The sequence below is a fragment of the Rhinopithecus bieti genome, unplaced genomic scaffold (genome assembly GCF_001698545.2).
Source record: "Rhinopithecus bieti isolate Rb0 unplaced genomic scaffold, ASM169854v2 scaffold_76666, whole genome shotgun sequence".
NCBI classification, from domain to species: domain Eukaryota; kingdom Metazoa; phylum Chordata; class Mammalia; order Primates; family Cercopithecidae; genus Rhinopithecus; species Rhinopithecus bieti.
The window spans coordinates 739,474-763,243 of record NW_016829831.1 but is presented as its reverse complement, the minus strand read 5'-3'; the positions used below and the strand labels follow the sequence as shown (position 1 = coordinate 763,243).

The 23,770-nt window shown below is 41.4% G+C and overlaps 1 protein-coding gene across 1 annotated transcript in view; it reads left to right on the top strand.

The window, feature by feature from the left end:
* The window catches only part of TMEM182 (transmembrane protein 182), an 88,676-nt gene that overhangs the window by 52,286 nt on the left and 12,620 nt on the right, over positions 1–23,770 (top strand). Inside the window, 2 exon segments of the mRNA XM_017864936.1 lie at positions 16,580–16,609; positions 16,612–16,716. Coding sequence (XP_017720425.1) covers positions 16,580–16,609; positions 16,612–16,716 — 135 coding nt within the window.

Here is a 23,770-nt window from a genome sequence, read left to right as displayed (position 1 = left end):
GGTTGTCCAGAGCAATGTAGAAAAACGTTTGACCTAAAGTTTTGCCTCATAGAACTTTTACTTATCAAGCTCACCATCACATTTTATATCATTCATAAAAAGTAAACATTAGTACTGCTTGAACTCCAGTGCTGGGATGAGGAATTTGACCCAGTGAAATTATCAACAATTACAGCCATAAACTGCTCAAAGGCACCATAGTAATTTCATCAAAGCTATTTATTTATTTCTTGTTTCTTCTGTCTAGTTATTGAAACCTACCACAATATTGGCCAGGTGTGGTGTCTCACGCCTGTAATCCCAACACTTTGGGAGGCCGAGGCAGGTGGATCACCTGATGTCGGGAGTTTGAGACCAGGGTGGCCAACATGGCGAAACCCCATCTCTACTAACAATACAAAACTTAGGCAGGCATAGTGGCCGGTGCATATAATCTGAGCCACAGGGTAGGCTGAGACAGGAGAATCACCTGAGAGGCAGGAGAATCGCTTGAACCTGGGAGGCAGAGGTTACGGTGAGCCGAGATAGCGCCATTGCATTCCAGCCTGGGCGACAAGAGTAAAACTCCATAGAAAAACAAATAATAATAATAAAAATAAAACTACTAACATATTGATCATTTATAAAATAGAAAAGTAATTTTTATTGGCTATTTTATAAAAATTATTAATATCACAATAAATGACTTTATTTCACTTTTGTTTCAAATGGAATGATGGAAACGTATGTGGGGCTCATATTATATGCAATCATACTTCACTTTTGATATATTGCCCCCTTGGATCTTAATACACGACGTCATAGTACACCAAGACTCGCTTGAAAGCCAAGGATTTCATCTGAAGCCAAGGAAACAAAGAAGTCAGGTCTCTCCCCCAAAGATCGGCAAGCTGCCTCCATTTCCATAACTTTCTTTATAATCAACTCTAGTAACATTTAAATAATATTTATGTGTCGTGTTCCTCATGAGCAATAGTCACTTTAAAACAGGATCGATTTGTTAATCAGGGAAGATTTGGTAAGTTGTATTATTTTTACTTTTTAGCTTCAGTATAGCACGTCAATATAATCTTTTATTTTCTACTGAGAAACACGTTTGGGGACGTGGAGATAAAATTACAGCGACTTTTAAACGTAAATATTTTTAAATATAACTGATTTTTATCAGGTGCTTTTTCCTGCTACCCAAATTCATTGCTTCAAGTCTGTACCTAGCCAAGGCCAAGGCTGTTATTTACGCCAATAAACGATAGATTTAATATTGTTAAAGAAAGTGAAATGTCTTATGGAGAGCAAAGTGTTAACTTGTTTCCAGAGCAACAGCTGTTGTTATGCACTATGGAGGGTATTTGCTGTAACAGCTTGCTATGTTGAGTAGCTAGAGAGGAAGTCTTCCAAAGATATATCCTATCACTGCAAATAAATAAGGAAAATGAAACCCCCTCCTAAACCATGTACAGAGCAGCTATGGGAACACTATGTTTGATTTTTGCAACAATTTCCTGCGTAAAATGGGCAATTTTAGATGGCTGGTTTTTTCAAATAGGAACTTGAAAGTTCAATGTATGCAGTTCATTATCAAAAAGAAATATTGACAATCTACGTGCTGGGACTCTAAGCAGAAGAGTCAGGAGTGACTTCTGATGCTGTTGATTCTCGTTTTTATGGAGAAGCAAACGGAAAACTAAAGGAGCTGGTGAAGTGACTTGCTTCTAAAGAAGACAGCAAATAGTTGTCAGGTCAGTGAGGACAACGCAAGACTACCAGCAGACATTTCCACAACATTCCTTTAGCTCCGTCCCTAGAAGAGCCAAGTCCGTAAAAGATGCCCAGGGAGGTACTGCCCTCAGTGAATGCTGACATTAAACACCAACGATCTGTTGGGTGCAGTGGTGTACTCTTTTAGTTCCAGTAACTCAGGAGGCTGAAGTGGGAGGATCTCTTGAGCACAGGCGTTTGAGGCTATAGTGAGCTATGATCATGCCTGTGACCAGCCCTGCACTCTAGTCTAAGCAACATAGTGAGAAGCTATCTCTAAAAAAACAAACCAAAAAACACCAGTGATCATGTTTCTTGATAAGTAAAGAAAATGCGACTCTCAGCCTGTAAATAAATAAACTGCGCACATTTGTTCCAGGATAAGGAGGTATGCCTGCCCTGTCAGAGATGCTAGCTATGTCTCAGCTATCTTGTCTGTTCCAATGAGACACTGATCTTACCCTGGCTATGCGTATGTGGTTCACATCCCAAACTACGCAGGACCTAATTCTGAACTGGCCAAGTATTTTTCCAAGGCATCTGCTGGCAGACACAGGCCACAACTTGCAGGCACAACCCTCTCAGCCCATCAGCTGATAGCTACTCTCTGTATCGTTGTTTTCTTCTTAGAAACTTTTTGTACCTCTCTTTTTTTTTTTTTATTATACTTTAAGTTCTAGGGTACATGTGCACAACGTGCATGTTTGTTACATATGTATACATGTGCCATGTTGGTGTGCTGCACCCATTAACTTGTCATTTACATTAGGTATATCTCCTAATGCTATCCCTCCCCCCTCTCCCCACCCCACAACAGGTCCCGGTGTGTGATGTTCCCCTTACTGTGTCCAAGTGTTCTCATTGTTCAATTCCCACCTATGAGTGAGAAAATGCAGTGTTTGGTTTTCTGTCCTTGCGATAGTTTGCTGAGAATGATGGTTTCCAGCTTCATCCATGTCCCTACAAAGGACATGAACTCATCCTTTTTTATGGCTGCAAAGTATTCCATAGCGTATATGTGCCACATTTTCTTAATCCAGTCTATCATTGATGGACATTTGGGTTGGTTCCAAGTCTTTGCTATTGTGAATAGTGCTGCAATAAACATACGTGTGCATGTGTCTTTATAGCAGCATGATTTATAATCCTTTGGGTATATACCCAGTAAAGGGATGGCTGGGTCAAATGGTATTTCTAGTTAAAGATCCTTGAGGAATCGCCACACTGTCTTCCACAATGGTTGAACTAGTTTACAGTTCCACAAACAGTGTAGAAGTGTTCCTATTTCTCCACATCCTCTCCAGCACCTGTTGTTTCCTGACTTTTTAATGATCGCCATTCTAACTGGCGTGAGATGGTGTCTCATTGTGGTTTTGATTTGCATTTCTCTGATGGCCAGTGATGATGAGCATTTTTTCATGTGTCTATTGTCTGCGTAAATGTCTTCTTTTGAGAAGTGTCTGTTCATATCCTTTGCCCACTTTCTGATGGGGTTGTTTGTTTTTTCTTGTAAATTTGTTTCAGTTCTTTGTAGACTCTGGATATTAGTCATACCTCTTTCTTTTTATTCAAATTTCTCTATAAGGTCCCTTGATCATGTCAATTTCCCCACTGGATAGTTTACAGAAAGTATTGTCAGAGTTTTCCATGCCTTTGTCTCACAGTATTTTACCACTTAAGAAAAAAGCATCAGGAAAATATAAGGCTCTATAAGAAAGAAGTGAAAGTATGTGCTTTTCTACCGGTCTTTGGTCTGTTTTGCTTACGGAAAACACTCCCATGCAAAACCAGACTGCAAGCATTTTATTATTGGTTTTGATATTGATGGATGGAAGCTCCATATGGACAAACAGCCAATGTTAAGTTAATCAGTGATTTTTAAAAAATATTGTTATAGGAAAGGCATCCAGATCCAGACCCCAAGAGAGGGTTCTTGGATCTTGTGCAAGAAAGTCCATAGAGTAAAGTGAAAGCAAGTTTATTAGGAAAGATGAGGAATAAAAGAATGGCTACTCCGTAGACAGAGCAGCCCCTAGGGCTGCTGGTTGTCCATTTTTATGGTTATTTCTTGTTTATATGCTAAACAAAGGATGGATTATTCATGCCTCCCCTTTTTAGATCAGTAACTTCCTGACATTGCCATGGCATTTGTAAACTGTCATGGCGCTGGTGGGAGTGTAGCAGTGAGGAAAACCAGAAGTTACTCTCATTGCCAACTTGGTTTTGGTGGGTTTTAGCCAGCTTCTTTACTGCAACCTGTGTTACCAGCAAGGTCTTTATGACTTGTATTTTGTGCTGACCTTCTATCTTATCCTGTGACTTAGAATGCCTTAATCATCTAGGAATGCAGCCCAGTAGGTTTCAGCCTCATCTCACCCAACTCAAGATGGAGTTGGTCTGGTTCCAACACCTCTGACAATATAATTTGTATGAAAAGTTCATGCAACTTGGGCCAAAATGTTCCACTGAAAAATGAGCACATCGTGAAAGGACCATTAGGATGTGTTCCTTACTTTCTCCCTCCAGCTACTTCCCTGAAGCCAAAGCTTTTCACCGTTCTGCACCTGCAAGCTGAGCTCCTCCAAGCACCACTCTGCACTCCCCCTCAGTCCCCTTTCTTCTTGCTGCCTGATCTGCTGCTTCTATTTTCAGGCCATTCCCACTCTCCCCTTTAAGAATCACCTCCCCCAAAGAGCCTTTATGCAATATACTGAGATTGCAACAAGCACCCTTTCTCTATTCTTGCATAATAAACCATCCATAGTCTTTCCTTGCACTTGGCATAGCCAACAGCCATCTAATTGTATATTTCTTTCCTCTTAGACTGCTTGGTGGTACATATTGTACTTTTGCATAGTGTATCACCAATAAATGCTCACCTAGCCTAGCACAGTAGCTGATACAAGGTAGATTTTCAATCAGTGCTCAAGCATGTACATGAGAGTGTGGAACTCAATTCAGTTGTTAACCAGTCGTTTTGCTGGGTGTCTTATAATACAAATAGAGGGGAAAATATCAAATCATTTTAGTACTAGGAAATTTCTGAACTAACTTTTCTGATACAGAAATCGTAGAAACTACTTTTAATTCATATACCTAAGATAAAGATTCCAAGATGTATAATAACAATATAATAAAAGACTGTAAGTTTCCCTGGGGAAATGTGATTTCTTGGATGTTAGATGTTTATGAGGCAAATCATCTAAAAATTATGAAAATGAAGACTCAGTGGTCCTAAAATACTTACAACTAAGTAAATAAGCCTTTGCTATAATTATTTTCTACTGTCTGTACAAAAGCCAAAGCCAGCAGTTTCCAATTCAGTGTTTAAAAAAGTATAAGAATAAAGTGGTCTTAAAATGTTCCTATCATGGCTTAGTGTAAAAGATCACAGGTCTTTTCAGGTATAGATCAAAATCAAATTTTTTTTTTTAAGGAAATCAGTGACTGAGGAAATTTGTCTTTTCTGGCAGTTTTAGAATTGGGCAGGAGCACTTACAGAACTCCCTGATGTTCTTGATTCATTTGAAGCACTGGAATTCAGGCGCATGGAGAGGAAGATTACATAGCACTCAGCTCTCTGTTCTCTCTGTTTTGTTTGTGTGTGTGTGTGTGTGTGTGTGTGTGTGTGTGTGTTTTGAGACAGAGTTTTACTCTGTCACCCAGGCTGGAGTGCAGTGGTGGGATCTCGGCTTACAGTAACGTCTGCCACCCAGGTTCAAGCGATTCTCCTGCCTCAGCCTCCTGAGTACCTGGGATTACAGGCGCCTGCCACCGTGCCTGGCTAAGTTTTGTATTTTTAGTAGAAACGAGGTTTCACCATCTTGGTCAGGTTGGTCTTGAACTCCTGACCTCGTGATCCACCCACCTTGGCCTCCCACAGTGTTGGCATTACAGGCGTGAGCCCAGCCTCAGCTCTCATACTTGGTACTCAGGTGTTAACGTTCCATCCCTTGATGCCTCAGCTCTTCTTTTTCCAAGGCCTGCTTCTCTTTCATAGGGATTTACATGATAAAGACTCCCCAGTCATTATGACAATGAGGTCAAGATCCTGAATTCATTTCCATTTTGAATGAGTTTGCTTCACTCTGTTCCATGACCATTGAATATCTCATTAACCTTGGGATTACAGGGGGTATTGAGTGGTAAATTATTGATTTTCTACTTACTCATATTTTATTGAGCACCTATTACATGCAAGCCATAAAGCTTCTACTGGGTTTAGAGAGATGAGCAAGACTGAGTCCTGGACACTCACAATCAGGAAGGGGAAGGGGATTATACAGGGAATGGCAGTCAGTGCTCAATCCAGTGACCGGCATTCGGTTACCGTGGACCTTCATCCCAATCATCCTAATTATAAAATAAGTATTATCATCACATTTTAGGGAAGGAAACTGAGGCATGGAGAAGCCAAGTAATTTGGCCAAGGTTGCACACTTGGTAAAGGGTATTCCAACTCTTAAATGTACCTCTATTCCAACTGATTCTTTAGTGGAGGTAAGGAAGTAACTCTCTCTGTGATGTCCCTTTAAGGAGGGGAGAATGCTTTCTCAGATGAAGGGGAAGAAGTGTTTTCATCAACTTGGACTGCTGTAACAAAATACCACAGTCTGGTGGCTTAAACAAGACATTTATTTCTCATCACTCTGAAAGCGTGAAGTCCAAGATCAGGGTGCCAGCGTGGCTGGGTTTGAAGAGGGCTCTCTTCAGGGTTGCAGATAACTTTGTATTTTGTACTCTTGCTGGCAGAAAGACAATGAACTCTCTCCTCCTCTTCTCATGAAGTCACTAATCCCATCATGGGGACCCTACTGTCATGACCTCATCTAAATTTATCTACTTCCTCGAGTCTCCATCTTCAAATTCTCTCACACTTTGGGGGTTAGGGGTTCAACATACGAATTTGAGTGAGCACATTCAGTTCATGATAAGTAGGAAGGCTATTTACTCTAGTTAGAGGAAACGGGATTGCAAAGAAGGGCCTTGAGGGATGGTAATAACTTTTCCTTTAGAGGACTTCAGCATTTTTCCAAAATTTCTAGCAGATATAGTAGGAGAAGCCAGAATGGGAAGATTTGAACCTAGAAGATACAGAGGGATCAGTGCCAACCAACTTTGAAAAACACGACAAACCTCAGACTAGTGATAGTGGATTCTCCAGACGGCTGTGAATTAAAATGTTGACCCTACCCTTTACTGGCTGTTTAATTTCTGGAATGTGCCTTAACCTCTCTGAGCCTCATCTGTAAAATACAGCATAGAGATTGCTGGGAAGACAGAGGAAAGAACATGTGTGAGGGCTAAGCCATTACCTGACTTGCAGAACCTGCTCATTCAAAGTAGCCACTCAGCGGGACCAGGAGTCTTACCTTTCGTAATCTGGCTGCGAATCACAGTGTCCCAGTGGGCTTTATTTTTTAAAATTTACTATTAAAAACATTTGTTTATTTTTGAGAGACAAGGGTGGCGGTGGAGGATGTCTCGTTACGTTGTCCAGGCTGGATTTGAACTCCTGGGCTCAAGTGATCCTCCTGTGTAACGGGGATTACACAGTGTGCCACCGCACCCAGCTTTACTCGGCTTTCGGAAAGACTGATGCGTCTACCTACCCTTAGGGATCCCCATTCAGCTGGTCTGGTTTGAAATCTTAACATGGGTGTGATGTTTTGGTTCTCCAAGTGGTTCTGATGGGTGGCAGCGATGGGGGCCACTGACCTGCCTCCCTTCCCTACTGAGGGAGATGTGGGCAGGGAGGACCTTGGAGCTGGAGATTAGCTCCCTGTGTGCTCAGCTGGTCCCCTGGGGTGGTCACTGAGTGGCTTTGTACACAGGAACTCAGTCCCCTCAGCTCTGTGACTTTGAGGATGCTGGTGGCGGCTATTTCCAAGTTGCATTGGACTATTACTCCTGTTACTGCAGCCATCACCCATAGGACCACTAATACTGCAAAACCACCCTTCCAGGCACCCAGGAAGTCTCCCTCCTAACCCCCAGGCTCCTTAGAAGGAGCAAGTGAGATAATGAACATGGACGTGCTCTCAACCCTGTGTGAAGAAACCCAAGCTTCTCCTGCTTCAAGGACTTTCCCAAGGTCACTGCCAGAGTGGAAGGTGGAATCCCTCCCCCTTGTGCCTGGTGTGCTTCCTCCCTGAAGCGTCTCCTGAATTGGGCAATGTTTAAGGGTGGGAGGTTAATAAACTCCATCTGATCTCAGAGTTCTTAGCGTCCAGAAAACAAATCAATGGGTCACGCTGAGCGCTGGACTTTGCTTGGCATGTTCACGATTGTGGGGTTCAGATGCGGAGATACTGTACAGCCTGTCCTTCTGCTTTGGTGCAGGCACTACTGTATTTTTAGACCTGCCCGACACTGCCAAGACAAGCAGTGTATGGAGATGAAGGCCAGGCTTGCTGGCCTGCACAACAGAAGCACATTGCCTAAAGCGAGGCGACATATGCTGGCGGCCCTCATTTGCTGCGAGGGAGGTGGGGGGGAGTGGCGTGTTTTGTTTTGGCTTCATTTGGAACATTTTATAGTACTTCACACTGCGTGTGCTTGAGGATGTGTCGAAACACAGGATTAGCTTTATGAACTAGCTTTGTGGGTGTCTGAGGCAATATAGCAAGTTTTGAAAAATGAATAACACTTAAGTTTATCTTTAAGCTGCAAATAAAATATTTACAGTTTTGTATGTACAACAAAATCACTTATCAAAACACTACAAATTTGGAATTGTGATCATTTGGGTTGACTTCTCTCTCTATACCCTCTATGAAAGAAGGTTTGTTCTGCAAATTATATTATGCAAAATCGAGAGGAAATGTTTAAATATCTTAACAGAACAAACTGGTTTTGCTTGCAAATGAAAACCCGTAGAGACACTCTTGATTCTTCCTGGTTTCTCACCACCTGTAACAACAGTAACAGCAAAGCTTACGTCATCTCCATCCCAGCTGCTCAGCTCTGGGTCGGTCTTTTATGAGCTCCCACTTGGGGTTGCTACAATAGCTACCTTAATTAGGAATTACCTTTTCCTTGTTCTATTCTTCTTCCTGGCAGTTCACTCTCTGTATGCTTGCAACAGGGATACTCTGATACCAATTGGATTGGTATCTCTGATTAATGGTCTTGAGCACCCCCTGACACCCATGTGCTAGGGCACCAGCTCCTTGGAAGGGAAAACAAAGCCTCAACCACTTTTCCAGGTTCCCCATTTTCTCTTCCCCTCATCCACCTGGTGGCAGCTGCCACGTTCCATGGAACTCTTTCCCTCTCTGATTGGCATGGCCTGGCTCCTGCCTTCTGCCCCATGAATTGTAGGCAAACGCTGAGACCCAGGACCATATGCCCTTTCTCACGGCGACTCAGCCGTGAAATCATGGCCTTTCCATGCCATTCAACACCGTAACATTCAAGCATACCTCTACTAGGTATGTTTAGTACCCAGCGTTAAGAAAAGCAAATATGCTTTTCCTTCTGGGGAAGAGAACTTGCGAGGGCAAGGATTATGTCTGACTCTGGCAGTTTTTGGTGCCTTGCACGTAGAAAGCCCTCAGCATATGTTTGCTAAATAAAGTGGCTTCTGGTTGCCAGCACTGTGCCCATTTGCTAAGCAAGCCTGGCAAGGCCCCTCTTAGAGGCCCCTGATGAGACACCAGTTTGAGTTGTTGGATGGATGTGAATGGCTTGGAATGGAACTTATTCTAAAATCAGTCACAGTTAAAACGTCAGGCTGCTTTTGCCTGTCATCTAAATTAATGAGGTTTTAGTGCATATTTTACTCTTTTCTCTGGAAAAGAAATACTATGGGGCTTTACTTTCCTAACTTTTTCCACTGAATTCAGAACAGATTCCCATTCTGCCACTAGCTTCTTGCCTGTGGTAATCTTCACACATGCACAAAAAGGCACATAGATACCGCATAAGCACATTCATACAGACACACACACATGTTAGTGTGCATCATTAATAGTCAATTTTACTTCATGGCCTTCATAGTCCTGTAATTTTTGGTTGTTTTTAAGTTTCCTTCCTGAAGGATTTTTAACAGACGTTTCCCTATACTGCCTACTCACATCACTTTGAATTTGACCTTTCAGATATAGGCAAGACATGAGCTCCTTTGACCTATGCTTGAATCTGAAATTTGAATTTGTGATACAGTTAATACTCTTCCTATTATATATTTTTACGGATAAAATTGAGATATCAGGAACATAGATTTGCGTTCCCTATGTGCTCTATTTAACAAACTAGACTATCTCTAATGATTCAATGACTGTTTTACTTTATTTATTGATTGTTTTTTTTTTTTTTTTTTTTTGAGATGAAGTCTTGCTCTGTTGCCTAGGCTGGAGTGCAGTAGCACCATCTTGGCTCACTGCAAACTTCACTTCCTGGGTTCAAGCTATTCTCCTGCCTCAGCCTCCCGAGTAGCTGGGATTACAGACATATGCCACCATGCCTGGCTAATTTTTGTGCTTTTTGTAGAGACGGGGTTTCATCATGTGTTGAACTCCTGACCTCAAATTATCCACCCACCTCGGCCTCCCAAAGTGCTGGGATTATAGGTGTGAGCCACCGTGCCCAGCCTGTTTTATTTATAAATAAACAACAGAATACTTCTCGAATAATTACTAGAAAATACTATGTATAAAGGGAAATGTTAGAAAAATATAAAATGATATAGTTACACAGAATATGTTGATACCATATTTCAGTACACTTTTGGCCGACGATTTTCAGTCTAGATCTACTAGAATAAGGTTATGAAATAAGTTGCTAGAAAATGTAATTCTGTAAAAGTTTAATCTGTTTGGGAAAATAAATTGAATTCCCCAGAACTATTTATACAACATCTGTTGTTGGACTGATTGGCCGCCATCCTCAGTTCAGCACCTGCCCAAGGAGCTCTTCATAGGCCAGTTTACCAATTGATTGAAAAATCAACAGAACTTACTCTCTTTAAAACCAGTCTTTAATTCTTTAATCCTTTCACAGATTCACACATGCTTTCCTTTAATTATCCACATTGTGATTGTATAGATTATATGTAAATACATTTCCATTGTAAATCTTGCTTCGTGTTCTAATAGACACTAATAGAAGTTCAATATTATGTAAGTTAAGCACTGAACTATATTTAATGAGACAAATGGATTTTTAGAGATGCTTCTACGAGGCAGAGTCCAAAACCTTGAAAGACAAGGCTGTAGTTTTACAAGCTCAAATAAAGAACAAGAAAACCAACTCAGTTTTCTCTGAGATACAATCAAGATCTAAGAGATTGAAACGATATAAATCACCAACCAAACAAAAATATCCTCCAAAAATTGTATAGGTATATAACATTTTATATATATATCTAAAATATATATCATTATATATGTGTGTATACACACACACACACCACATTTATAGCCTCTAAGGACAGTCTTTCGGTTTTCAGTGTTAATGTATGTGTGTGTGCGTGCATATGTGTATGTTCTTATATATATATAGATAACTTAAAGCCTATCTCCACCCTAGATCCATGAGATTAGATGATATTTGTTAGTATCAGCCACATTGTTGACAAGACCATTTTATTACAAGGTGTCATAATTAATAATAATCATAGCAAATATACTTGAGTGCTTACTGCATGCAGCCACTTTTCATATATTATATCAATGAATCCTCACTATAAGCCTATGAAAAGAATACTGCTTTCTGTATTAGAAAACTAAAGTCTATCATCGTCACACAATTAATAAGCAGACGAGCTCCCATATCATGTTTCAATTCCCAAATGCATGCACTTAATTCACTCTGTGTTGAAGATTCTTTGATTGGCTCAGTTTTACTTCAGAGAGTGCATGAACTCTACGCAATTCTACAAGACAATTCTTTATTATGACTGAGGATTTTAATTCTGTAATGGAAGTGTGGTATCTATGAAAATTATGGAATATAATTAGCTAGAAAATAGGAAATTCCAACAAATTTTGTAATATGCTTGATGTTATGCACTTTTGAATGTTACAGGCATAGGCAGGAAACAAAGCACATGGTGACGGCACTCAGGCATCTGACTTGGAGGCTATTTCTATGTGATCAAAACTCTCCAGGCAGCCAAGGCCCTCCCTTCCTTTAAATGCCAATCTGTGGTTCCTGCCTTGTGCGGGGGGTTCAGAATCAAAAGCTGGGCTCCTTTGCTAGAACAATTGAAAGGGCAGGGACTCGCAGTGGTCAGGAATGACAGCAGCTCTGGGGCGCATTTGTTCCCCACTTCTGTCTTGCTCTCTGTTTCTTCCTCTCCCTCATCGTGTGTCTCCTCCTTTTCTTACATCCCCTCCGCTGCCCGCTGCCTTGAGGGTCCTGCTGCTTCCTCTGCCCTCTGTGCGACCTGGTTCAGGATTGCTGAGCCCTTGGCTTCCCTGGCTCATCTGGACCTGGACCGGGCTATCAGTGCCTCCCGTGAGCTTCTGCGCTGCTGCTCATCCCCTTGGTTTCTCAGTGTTCTGGTTCCTAGGGGATCACAGGGATGATTCCAACTCATCTTTTCAAACTGTTCTTCAGAAGGCATGGGTCAGAGGTCACCTGGCTTTGGGTCAGGTGTCTGCTCCCATTTACTGATGTTTTAGGTTTGTAGGAGTAGAATCATGTGATATGGAACATGGCTACTGCCTTTTTAGGAGGTAAATGGACAGAAAACGTTCCCATGAGAGACGGTATGAGAACTTTGTAGAACTTTCTGTATCAGTAGTTTACTTTGCCCAAACATGACTACTACACTCTAAGCTATCATTTAAAGAGATGTTCCAACTTCAGTGGCACATCAAAAACAGTGTACAGCCATCCAGTTGTCCCACAACATCCTTGGATAATTGTTTCCCGGACCCATGCCCCTGAGGATATTAGAATCTGTGAACACTCAAGTCCCTGATATAAAGTGGCATAGTATTTGCATATAACCTATGCACATCCTCCTGTATGCTTTAAATCATCTCTAAATTGCTTCTAATATCTACTACAATGTATGTACTAGGTAAATCGTTGTTATATTGTACTGTTTTAACATTTGTATGATTTTTATTGTTGTGTTGACATTTTTTGTTGTGTTTTTCCTAAATATTTTTGATCCATGGTTGGTTGAATCCACAGATGCAAAACCCAGATACAGAGGGCTGACCATACAAGCTAAGGGAAAGAATGCATGTTCCTATTGCTGAACACAAGACCCCCTGCTGTGCAGTAATAATGAAATCTTGATAATAACAGCAGTAAAAGCTACCACACATGGTGGCTCATGACTGTTAACCCTGCACTTTGGGTGGAGGAAGCAGGAGGATTCTTTGAACCCAGAAGCTTGAAGCTGCAGTGAGCTATGATGCACAACTGCACTCCAGCCTGTATGACAAAGCAAGACTCTGTCTCAAACAGAAAAAAAGAAAAGAAACGCCTTTTACTGGTTTCTTTTTATATGCCACAGACTTCACATACTTTGTAAGTCATTCTTCTAATAGTTCTAAAGGATAGATACAAACGTCCCTATTTTATAGGAAAAGAGACTTCTAAGAGCTTCAGTAACTGGTCCAAAGTTACCTTGAAGGAAAGTGGTAAATACTCAGGTCACTCTGATTCCAACACCTATGTTTTTCTACTGTATTAATCTGATTTTTAAAATTCTAACAAATATCTTTTAAAGGAACTAAGACAAGAAATAGAGTCTACTTTATTTACACGGATATTAAGCAGTTCTGCTGCTCTTCCTCCATTTCTGAAGTTTCACGTGCACTCTGGTGTCATTTCTCTTCAGCCCAAAGAACTTCCTTTAGCATTTCCTGTAGAACAGGTCTGCTGGCAACACATTCTATGCTTTCCTTCTTCACAAATGGCTTTATTTTACCCTTATTTCTAGAAGATATTTTCACCACGTGCAGAATTTTAGTTGAAGGTCTTTTCTTTCAGCACCTTAAAAATGTTTTCCCACTCTCTTTTGGCCTCCGTCATTCTTGATGAGAAAGTTAGAGTCTTGGGATTGTTTCCGCATATGTTTTATGTCATGATTTTTTCCACTGGCTGCTTTCAAGACTTTTTCTTTGTTACGGGCTTTTGGTAATTTTTTTATTATGTGTCTTGACTAATTTATTGGGGGAGTTTATTATCTTTTGGAGTTTGCTGAGTGTCCTGTATCTGTAAATTTGTATTTCATCACATTTGGAAAGTGTATCTAAATCATCTTTGGGTTGGCTGTCTCTTTGATAATTGATCAGATTTTCATTATTGTTGGTATGTCAAGTAATTTCAGGTTGTATCCTGGACACCTTCAATTTTATGTTGTCAAAATTCAACGTGTTAAATTCACCGGAGAATTCACTATTAAAATTCTCTGGATAATGTTGATTTTTAAAAATTTTATTATTTTTTTTCAGCAGGCAATCAACCAACCCAATCTGTCCCTTTCTTCTGTGGTGGCAGTTTCAATGTCAATTCAGTTTTCAAAGTCTATGTGATGCTCTTGGTGCCCTGCACCCTGGGGTACACACCACTCAGGGCTTACTCTGGAACCTGGATGGTCTTCAAACTGTGGTTTGGTTCTCAAAGACTTTGCTATGCTTCTTGGTCTATTTCCTGTGCATGTGCAACTTGGGGGTACGCTTGGTACTTGTGTAGGTTCAAACATAGAATTTTAGAGTCTTTTCTTTAGCTCTCTTCTCTGTGAGATTTTGTTTACACCCTCTGGGTCCTCGGACTGCTTCCCAATTTCTCTGGCCAGAAAGGTTGAATTCTGAGTTCTGGCCGCCTGTGCGGTGGCACATTTCCATGCAGCCGTGACACAGAGCAAGCAGCAAGAGAAAAGGGAAAAAGCATAACCACGATTCCTCCCTCCTCTTTGCACAATGAGGGTTCCTTTTTGTGGTTCCTCTATCTAGAGGGTTGGGTCATCATTTGGGATCTTAAGTGCCCACGCCTCCACTGGGGCAGCAGTGCAGACCTGTATTTAAAGCTGATCTGGAGGCAGGACTAAGGGAATAAAACGAGGAAAAAATAAACATGGAGATTTACTCTGGCTTTCAGGAGCCTATTTTCCTAGATTTCTAGGAAATGAATTCAACTAAAGATTTTTGTTATTCACACCTTTTACACAGTTCCCAATTGGCTTGTCTTCAGGCCAAATCCATGAGGGAAAAAAAAGAAGAAAATCAGATAACTCTTTGCAACTTGATCTTTTGTTAAGACTTGACTTTCCTTCTCACTCCACTTGCTATTATTTACTTTCACTCTTTATATGGTTGCTTGTCATACTTACCTAGTTTTAGTTGTGATCAGTGCAGCCGTGGAATGGATTTCTTATTCTCTGAGCTGCTTCTTGTTAGTAGTGATTATACCCCTAGCACTTGGCATGGAAGCTGTCCTGTAAAGATAACCTCCACCTATTTCTAAATGAACTAAACGAAAATGTAAAATGTGAGACTCACGAATTGCCTAATAAACTGTGGAAGGACAAGGACAGCAAATATTTGGCCCACACTCTGCAACTCTTGATTTCCATACTCAAAGTTGACATTAGTATCTCTTCACTGCCCTGTTCCCTGCTGAATCTGAATACAACTGCAGAATATTGTCTAACACAGCAGCCCTGGAAACCATGCCAAGTGGCCAGCATTGATATGGGAAGTGAAAACCTATCAGGTATACCTGTCTTCAGGACTTGGTCATTCATATAAAAATCCAAGCCTTCCTTTTCCATTTCACTGAGTGACTCCTCTTCTCAAATTTCCATCGTCCCATCTTCTTTCCTCTAAGACTCCAGTTGGTTGATAGATTTCTTCTTTGCCAGGAAGGTTTGTTGAGGAAAAACATTCTTTGCCTTCTTATCAAGTTTTATATTTTCTTAAAATAAAACTTGACTAATATGTTTCACTAAGCGTTCCCCCATCTATACCATCAAGAATTTATTTTAGCATTTTAGACTTTTGGAAATGATGAATTTGGTTAAGATTGGTATTTATCCAACTCAAAATGATTGTTAGAATTCCTTTTTGTTTGATTACCATATGTCACCAAACTTGCTCTTTTTCACCAGCTGTACCATTAACTTAGCCTTGCTTGTCCTTGACGCCTATAGACTTCTATACTTTTCATTTTGAATCTTTCTAAGTGAAAATAGTAGGAAGAGGTAGGCCTTAAATATATCTGATTTAAATTCTCAGATTTGCTTGGAAAGCATAGCTAAACAAACTTCTTTTATGGTTTTGCTTGTCATTTTATATTGCCTTACACTACTTTCTATAGAGCCAACAATCTAAATAGAAGCGGAGATTTTTGTTGTGGTTAGGGGCTTGGGGTAACTGTTATCAGCTCTCAGAGATAATCATGGTGCAAATATATCTTAGCAGAAGATGTGAGGCAGTGTTTGTAAATAATGTGAATGCCTTTGCATGTGTTTGGACCTTCGGTGTGAAACACTTCTATGCTACCCGAGTGGGTACTTAAATGGGGGAACTCTTTAGAAGCAAGAACCTTAGGTCTTCTTGCTTCTAAAGTGGAAAATCTTGATGGAAAGAAAGAGCTCCCACAGTATATGAAGCTTGTGTGTGGTACAAACATTGAGCAAGAGGAGTTGATTGAAATCACTAGCATGGACATCACTGATTCCAAGGTCATCTAAGATCTCCTGTTTGTTCAGACCCATCCCTGGCATTCTATCTAGCAGTGCCCATGGCTGAAATTAGAAAAATGAAGATGAAAGCAACCGACTGTGTGACAATCTGCTGTATCCATAATCTAAGCATATTTTTCTTTCTTTTCTCTTTTCCTCCTGGGGCTCCAGTTTACCGTGGTTTCTGGGCAGTCCTGATGCTCCTGGGGTAGTTGCTGTAGTCATCGCAAGCTTTCTGATCATCTGTGCGGCCCCCTTTGCCAGCCACTTTCTCTACAAAGCTGGGGGAGGCTCATATATTGCTGCAGGTACGTACAGTGCAGTGGGTATGACTTTCAGCCATGGTTTTTCTTCATGTCTTTCAATTTTTTATTTCTATATTCAGACAACAGCCTTCTAGTAACAGTAACACAATAATATTTGTATACAATACTTCTTGAACACTAATAATATTTGTATTTAATACTTCTTGAACACGAACTAATAATATTTGTGTACAATATTTCCTGAACACTATGTGTCAGACACTTTCCAGGGACTTTCCATTTTCCACATGCTGACACATTTAGCCATCATGATAGTCTCTGCTCACTGTAAGCCCATTATTATAAAGAGGAGAACACTGAGGCTTAGAGGAGAAAACTCTGTCACTGACTCACTCCAAGGTGCACAAGAGACTGTTAACCTCTTGCCCTATTAATTTGCTGTTTGTAAATGGGGATTATAACATATGTCTCTGTAACATGTCAGGATATGATATCGGCAGGTATTTTCTGAGCTCTTCAAAGATAGCCTTGTGATGATATTTATGATAAACACACACTCTTGATTTATCATAGGTACAAAAATATTTTTCTACATCATCACCATTCATTTTCTTAATTGTTTGTTCATGCCAGGTGTGGTGGCTCACACCTGTAGTCCCTGCACTTTGGGAGGCTGAGGTGGGTGCATCACTTGAGGTTAGGAGTTTGAGAACAATTAATTAATTAATTGTGATTCACATGAATTATCTGAATATATTATTTTCTGTGTGAAGTGTGCATTTATTTTAGTCAGGTTTCTAACTTACTTGATTCCTGCTAAAATGATCACACTACAAATAGAAAAGTAATTTGAAGAGGTGACACTGTAGTGACAGTTGAAGGAAAGGAACAGAATGGAAAGGGTTGTTGTCCTTCTAATCTTTGGAAAGATAGCTTGTGACGCTGCCCAGTGTCACTTCATCAGTGCTCAGGTAACAACAATACTTTCTGCATAAGATTGTGCTTAATTCTGTAGAGGGAATAAAAAGAATAATCAGAGGGGCCAAGAGGAACAGAAGTTTCCCTGAAAAATCGACTTGCAAAAGGCAGATTAATTGAAGAAAAGGCATACGTATTTATTTAACATGCATACACAGGAGCTTTCAGATTGAAGACCTAAAAGATATGGGCAAATTGTCTAGTTTTATGCTTAGGTTCCACAAAGGATAGGCAGCTGTGTAGAAATATGATTGGACAAAAAGGGTGGGATCTAATGGTCACAGACTAAGTGGGGAACCCAGCGAGGCCTGCCTGTTTAGCTTCTTCTTGGCCTCTCTGAGCAGCACGCCTTCCTTCTGGGTGTGGGGCGGGACCCTCTCTGGAATAGGGGTCTTATGACCTATTGACAAGCAAGGTAGGTCAGGTCATTCCTTTGAGGCCAGTTTTTCCCCAGAAAGGTGGAGGGAGAGTTAGAGTAATATGTTCAGGTTTCATGGCTGGCTTTGGGGAAAGGAGTTCTGGTTTCTATGATTCACCTTTGTGGAGAGGAGTACCTTTGTGGTTTCTAAGGCCAGCCTCGGGAGAGAACAGGGCTGGGAGGCAGGAGGGCAGGAGAAGGTCAAAGGAAAACTTTTGCTTCTGAGGCTGCTGCTCCTGGAGCTTCCTTTTGGGGTTTTGTTTCCTGAGCCCCAACAGTTTAAAGAGCTCAGAAAAATCTCACTCTGAGAAGAAGAACCCTGTTTAAACCATTCTTTTGTCTTGTATTTCAACTGTTTTCTTTCACTGAATTTAGCCATTAAAGCTCTTCATTACAAAAGCCTTTTGTATTGAGATGTAATCAACATACAACCTACCATTTTGGTGTGTATAATTCAGAGTAGGGTTTTAGGATGTTCACAGAGTTGTGCAAGAATCACCACTATCTGATTTCAGAATATTTTTATTACTCCACAGAGAAACCCCGTTTTTTGTTCTCCTTCTCTCCTGACCGACTCTAAGAAACCTCTAATCTACTTTCTATCTGTATGAGTTTGCCTCTTCTGAATATTTCCTATGAATGAAATCACACAATATGTGGACTTTTGTGTCTGGCTTTTTTCACTTAGATCTGAGAAATTATAATCCCTCTGCTTGAATTCAGAATTCCTAGGACCAGATCCCATATCCTTATATCCCTTAAAACTGAGCATCTTCTTGGCCAAATATGTTTTTCTCTCCCAAACTGCACTTTACCCTTTCCCTTTTCAAAGTTCTAGTGAGGGTACATATTTTTCTATGGTCTTCCCAGAAATAACAGTGCTCTATTTACATGTGTAAATATTTGTTTCTTCTTTTTCCTTTTTTTTTTTTTGTAACCACAGTTTTTCAATAGAGGGAACATGTAATAACCATAGTTTAGTGGTAATGTATTATGGGCAGCATGATTGTTTTAAACTCAGAACTGCTTTGATCCTGGTTTTGGTCCTGGTTTTTGAACAATTTGTGTGTGTGTGTGTGTGTGTGTGTGTGTGTGTTTGCGTTTGTGTGTTTAGTAGCTTTGAAAAAAATTGTTGGTCTTTTTCCATTTTGCAATTTGTGCAAGAAAGCAATATATGTGAAGAATTGTTTGGCTGAGAACTGTGTAGGAGGATAAAGCATTTAATGTACTCATATATCCATACACCTGTAACTGGGAGATTTTTTCTTTTGCCTTTATTATTATTTTAACTGACACTTAATAATTGTACATATCAGATGTTTTAAAATGAAACTTGTGTTGCTTATGGTAAAGGGCCAAGTGTTTCCTTGATCAGCACTTCATGCAAAAGCCCCGAGCAGCTCTGAGGTGTCCAAGGTGTTGAGGGAGCCCATTTTCAAAACCGTGAAACTAGATGATTCAGAGGACACTTACTTTACATTTGACTTTTATTATAATTTCCTTTGTGGCACTGTTGTGGGAATCAGGAGGACCAGAGAGACCTCAGGGTAAAGCAGGAGGATTTTATTGAGTGCACTCAGACCCAGTGGATTAACATCCTGAGACTGGGCCCAGAACAAAGACAGCTCTTGAACTTTATACACACTTCAGAAAGGGGGTGGGCTAGCTTGAAGCAGGTTTTCGGTGGCATGAAAGCAATGAAACAGAGGCGGAACAAAGACAGTTAATCAAATTGTGGCAGGTGTGTAACTCAGGATTACATATGATGGTTGCTATGCAGCCCAGATGGCTGTTATCTAGGTTTGCTCTAGTGTCTAGCATGGGCTTATCTCATAACCTTCGCTATGGCGCCCAGATGGCTGTAGTTTGGGTCTGCTCAGGCCTCTCATGACCTTCATCATGCCGCTTAGATAAAACAAAATACTTGTAGTTACTAGTTACAGAGAACAGGAATCTATAAACTCATACTAAAAAGAGAAAAGAAAATGTGTTTTTCTTCTCCCTTTGCTGAGGGAGTGCTGGGAGAGTCTCCAGAGCACGTTCTTTGTGTCCTAGCTTCTCAGATAGTGTTTATTGAGGCTTTTCCTGGGTCTGGGCTATGCCTGTTGCTGCCCTAATACAGGAAAGCTTATTTATTTTTCTACTTAATTTTCTTTTTCTTTTTTTAATTTCCACCTCAGTACAATTCTACATTGTTTGTGTATGGCCATTTGTTTACCAAGAGCAGGGAGAGCTACCCTGTCGCATGGGATGGAATGTGACTGGTCACTCGTTCCTGAGGCTCCCATGCCAGCTCTGGGCCAGCACATTGAGCTTTGCCCACAACTAGGAGCAGGTGCAGCCTGGGCTCAGGCTTGTGGTGGCTGCTTTATCAATGCCACAAACAGAATTGGACGCTTTCTGTATTTTTGGGCAGATGGTGTTAGGGAAGGGCAGAGCTAAATTTTCTATGGCCATTGCTGAGTGTGTGCATATAGGAAGACTCTTTGGCATCAGCAGCACTGTGTTTAGTCATTCCATGCATGGCAGATGGATGCTGATATCAGGGCTGTGGGGTAGGAGGGGTGGGGCCCATGGTATTCCCTTTGCTGGGTCAACAGGCTCAGAGCAAGGCTCAGAAGGCTTCGAAGGTGGATATTGCTTCTCCCTACACTTGGACAGAGACTTCCTAGGCAGGCCAGGTCACCTGTTTCCAGGAGAGTCAGTTCTGGGCAAAGTGTGGTCATTGTCAGGACATTGACCCTCAGCCGTAACTGTTTCAGCGAGTGATCACACACCTCTGCAGGACCTCAACTGCTCCCGTTTGTTTTAGTGTGGACTTGCAGAGAACTCTCAGATACAAATGGGTTGTCACACATCTCCTCCTGCCCCATGGCATTGGATGTGATAGGAAGGATGCAGGAAGTGTTAGGATACATAGGCATGGCATTCTCAACATTGGCTTATATGAAGAAAATTACCATAAAGCTGAATAGTCATAATCCCTGGGCAAAGCAACATCAACACAGCAATTTCTGTACATGAGCAGGACATCTACGTGTGTGAAATGAGTAAGGATGTGGCCTGGACACTCAGGACACTGGCATTGGGAGATCAGCCATAAAATTCACTATCTTACCAGCACATCAGGGTAGAAACATTTTTCTGCCATAATTGAAGTAGCCTTTTCTTAAATGGCAAAGTGGGATGTGTGCGGAATTTTGCTGCAGAAAGTAGAAACAGAGTCTCTCTGGGTGGAGGAGACTGCAGAGCTCTGAACCTTGGGCTAAATCCCTTGTTAGACTCTCAGGCTGGTGAGACTACCTGGACATCTTGAGAGTAGAAGGATTCAAGCAGCCCCTATTCCAGCTCATGGAAGCAAAGGGTGTCTTTGCAGTGTACCTTAGTCCCTTGAAACGCCACAGAGGCCAAGTTACATCTTGATTCCTGCATGTGCCTGCTTGCTCTGCACCATTCCACGAGGACAAGGTGAGCTCTTCGCCCCAGACAGCTGCTTCACAAGCTACTGCCTCTCACCAGGGAGATGAGCAGGGCTGGTTGGGATGAATCGTGTGAATCCTCTGCCATGTGTGGCAAAAAGCCTGAAGCACAGCTGTCTGCAGCTCACCCATCCTTCCTGCTCTGGAGGCCGTGCTTTCTGTAAGTGTAGGGATGGAAAGACTTAATCTAGTGTAGGAAAGGTCAATAGATATAAAGGGAATAGAAAGTCCCCATCTCTAGCAAGTTAGACTGACTTAAAAGGAAGAGGGATTTGTGGTTTGTTTTCCTTTTTTCTTTTCAAAAGATCAAGAGAAATGGCAATAGCCCATCAGTAAACCACATTTATTTGCAACTAAGATAAGAGAGATATGATGGATACATAATATGTAACTCAGGAATTTTTCTCCTTAATCATAGAAAAAACAGCTCGCAGAAACCAAGGGACATAGTTCAGGTGCTCATTTTCCTTTGGCTGAGACTGAACATGTGGCTCACAGAGGCTCCTCGTGTTTTCCTCCAGGTAAAGGAGGATGTGGCAGCCATCAGAGCAGGCTTGTGCCCTTGTGGGGCAAGGCAAGAGCAGGACAGCTTAGGAAGAACTGTCAGCAGCTTGGAGGCAGCACCTAGCACGCAGGTGCAGGGCCCCTGGCCATCCCACACCTGCAAGGCACATCGCAGACCCTGCCATCGAAACCACAACCTGGCAGGCACAACGCAGTGCCCTGCCATCCACACCTGCAGGCACAGACGCAGCCCTGCCATCCACACCTGCGCACACGCAGTCCTGCTGTCTACACTGCAGGCACACGGCAGCCCTGCCATCGCACCACCTGCAGGCAGCAGGCGCAGCCTGGCTGTTCTACACCTGCTGTCTCCACGTCCATCCAGTGAAAGATCTGGGCTATAAACAGCTGCCCACTGTGGACAAGCCCAGGGAACTCCCTGGGAGGGGCTGGCCAAGGTGTGGATACAGTAGCTTTTCTTTTTTTCTTTTTTCTCCTTCACATTTTAGTTTTTTAAAATTATTTTATTTTTTAAAACAATTTTTCCACAGGTTATTGGGGTACTGGTGGTGTTTGGTTACATGACTAAATTCTTTAGCAATGGTTTGTGAGATTTTGGTGCACCCCTCACCCGAGCAGTATACACTGCACCCTATTTGTAGTCTTTTATCCCTTGTCCCCTTCTTCCTTTCCCCCCAAGTCCCCAAAGTCCATTGGAGCATTCTTAGGCCTTTGTGTCCTCATAGCTGAGCTCACACATATCAGTGAGAACATACAATGTTTGGTTTTCCGGTCCTGAGTTACACCTAGAATAATAGTCTCCAGCCTCATCCAGGTCGCTGTGAATGCCTTTAATTCATTCTTTTTAATGACTGAGTAGTATTCCATCGTGTATATGTACCACAGTTTCTTTATCTACTTGTTGATTGATGGGCATTTGGGTTGGACCCACTACAGGATTTTTTTGTTTGTTTGTTTTTAAGCTTCTCTGACTTTCCCTGGTATGTGACAAGTAGGCTTTCAGGAGAAAATCAAAAGCATAGCTTCCCAATAGGAAATCAAATATTTCACCCGAGTTCAGAACTTAACATATTCAGAGCTCTGGTGTGTGGGAGGTAGGTGGGAAAAAAAAGTAGTTAATACAAACTATTTGTTATTGATGTGCCAGCCAGATGCACCTCTTGTAGTAGAATTAGTGTCTTCAGTTTTGATGATCAAAAGGCCCAGGTACACTAGATCTGCCTTCTAAACAGGAGAGTAGACTAGTCACACTCCTATCTCGAAAAGTACCTGCTTTGTAGACTCGCTTTGTGCCTTCCATTGTCACAGTTGGGGTATGTCTAAAAAAAAAACTGTCATCCAGTTACTGATCCTATTATAATGTGAGAACACCTTCCTTCAGATTTTAATGTGGATTTGCCAACATCCTTGGTCTGACATTTTCCGTAAATGTCAAATGCCAGCATTAGTCAGCCTTGCTTAATATTATATAGAAAAGAGATGTGATGGCTTTTATTTACACAAATATTTTAAATGTTATTACTTTTCTTTCTCTGAGTCTTCCTTGCAAGTTTATTTGCCCTGCATTCCTCTTCAGTGGAAATGTATCTAACTGGCTGTTAGAATCTGTTTTAAATGGGGTCGTAATATGGGAGAAAATGAGGAAATCAAATCCCAAAGCCTGCTCCTTAAGTCTGGAACATCTTAGTTGGGTGAA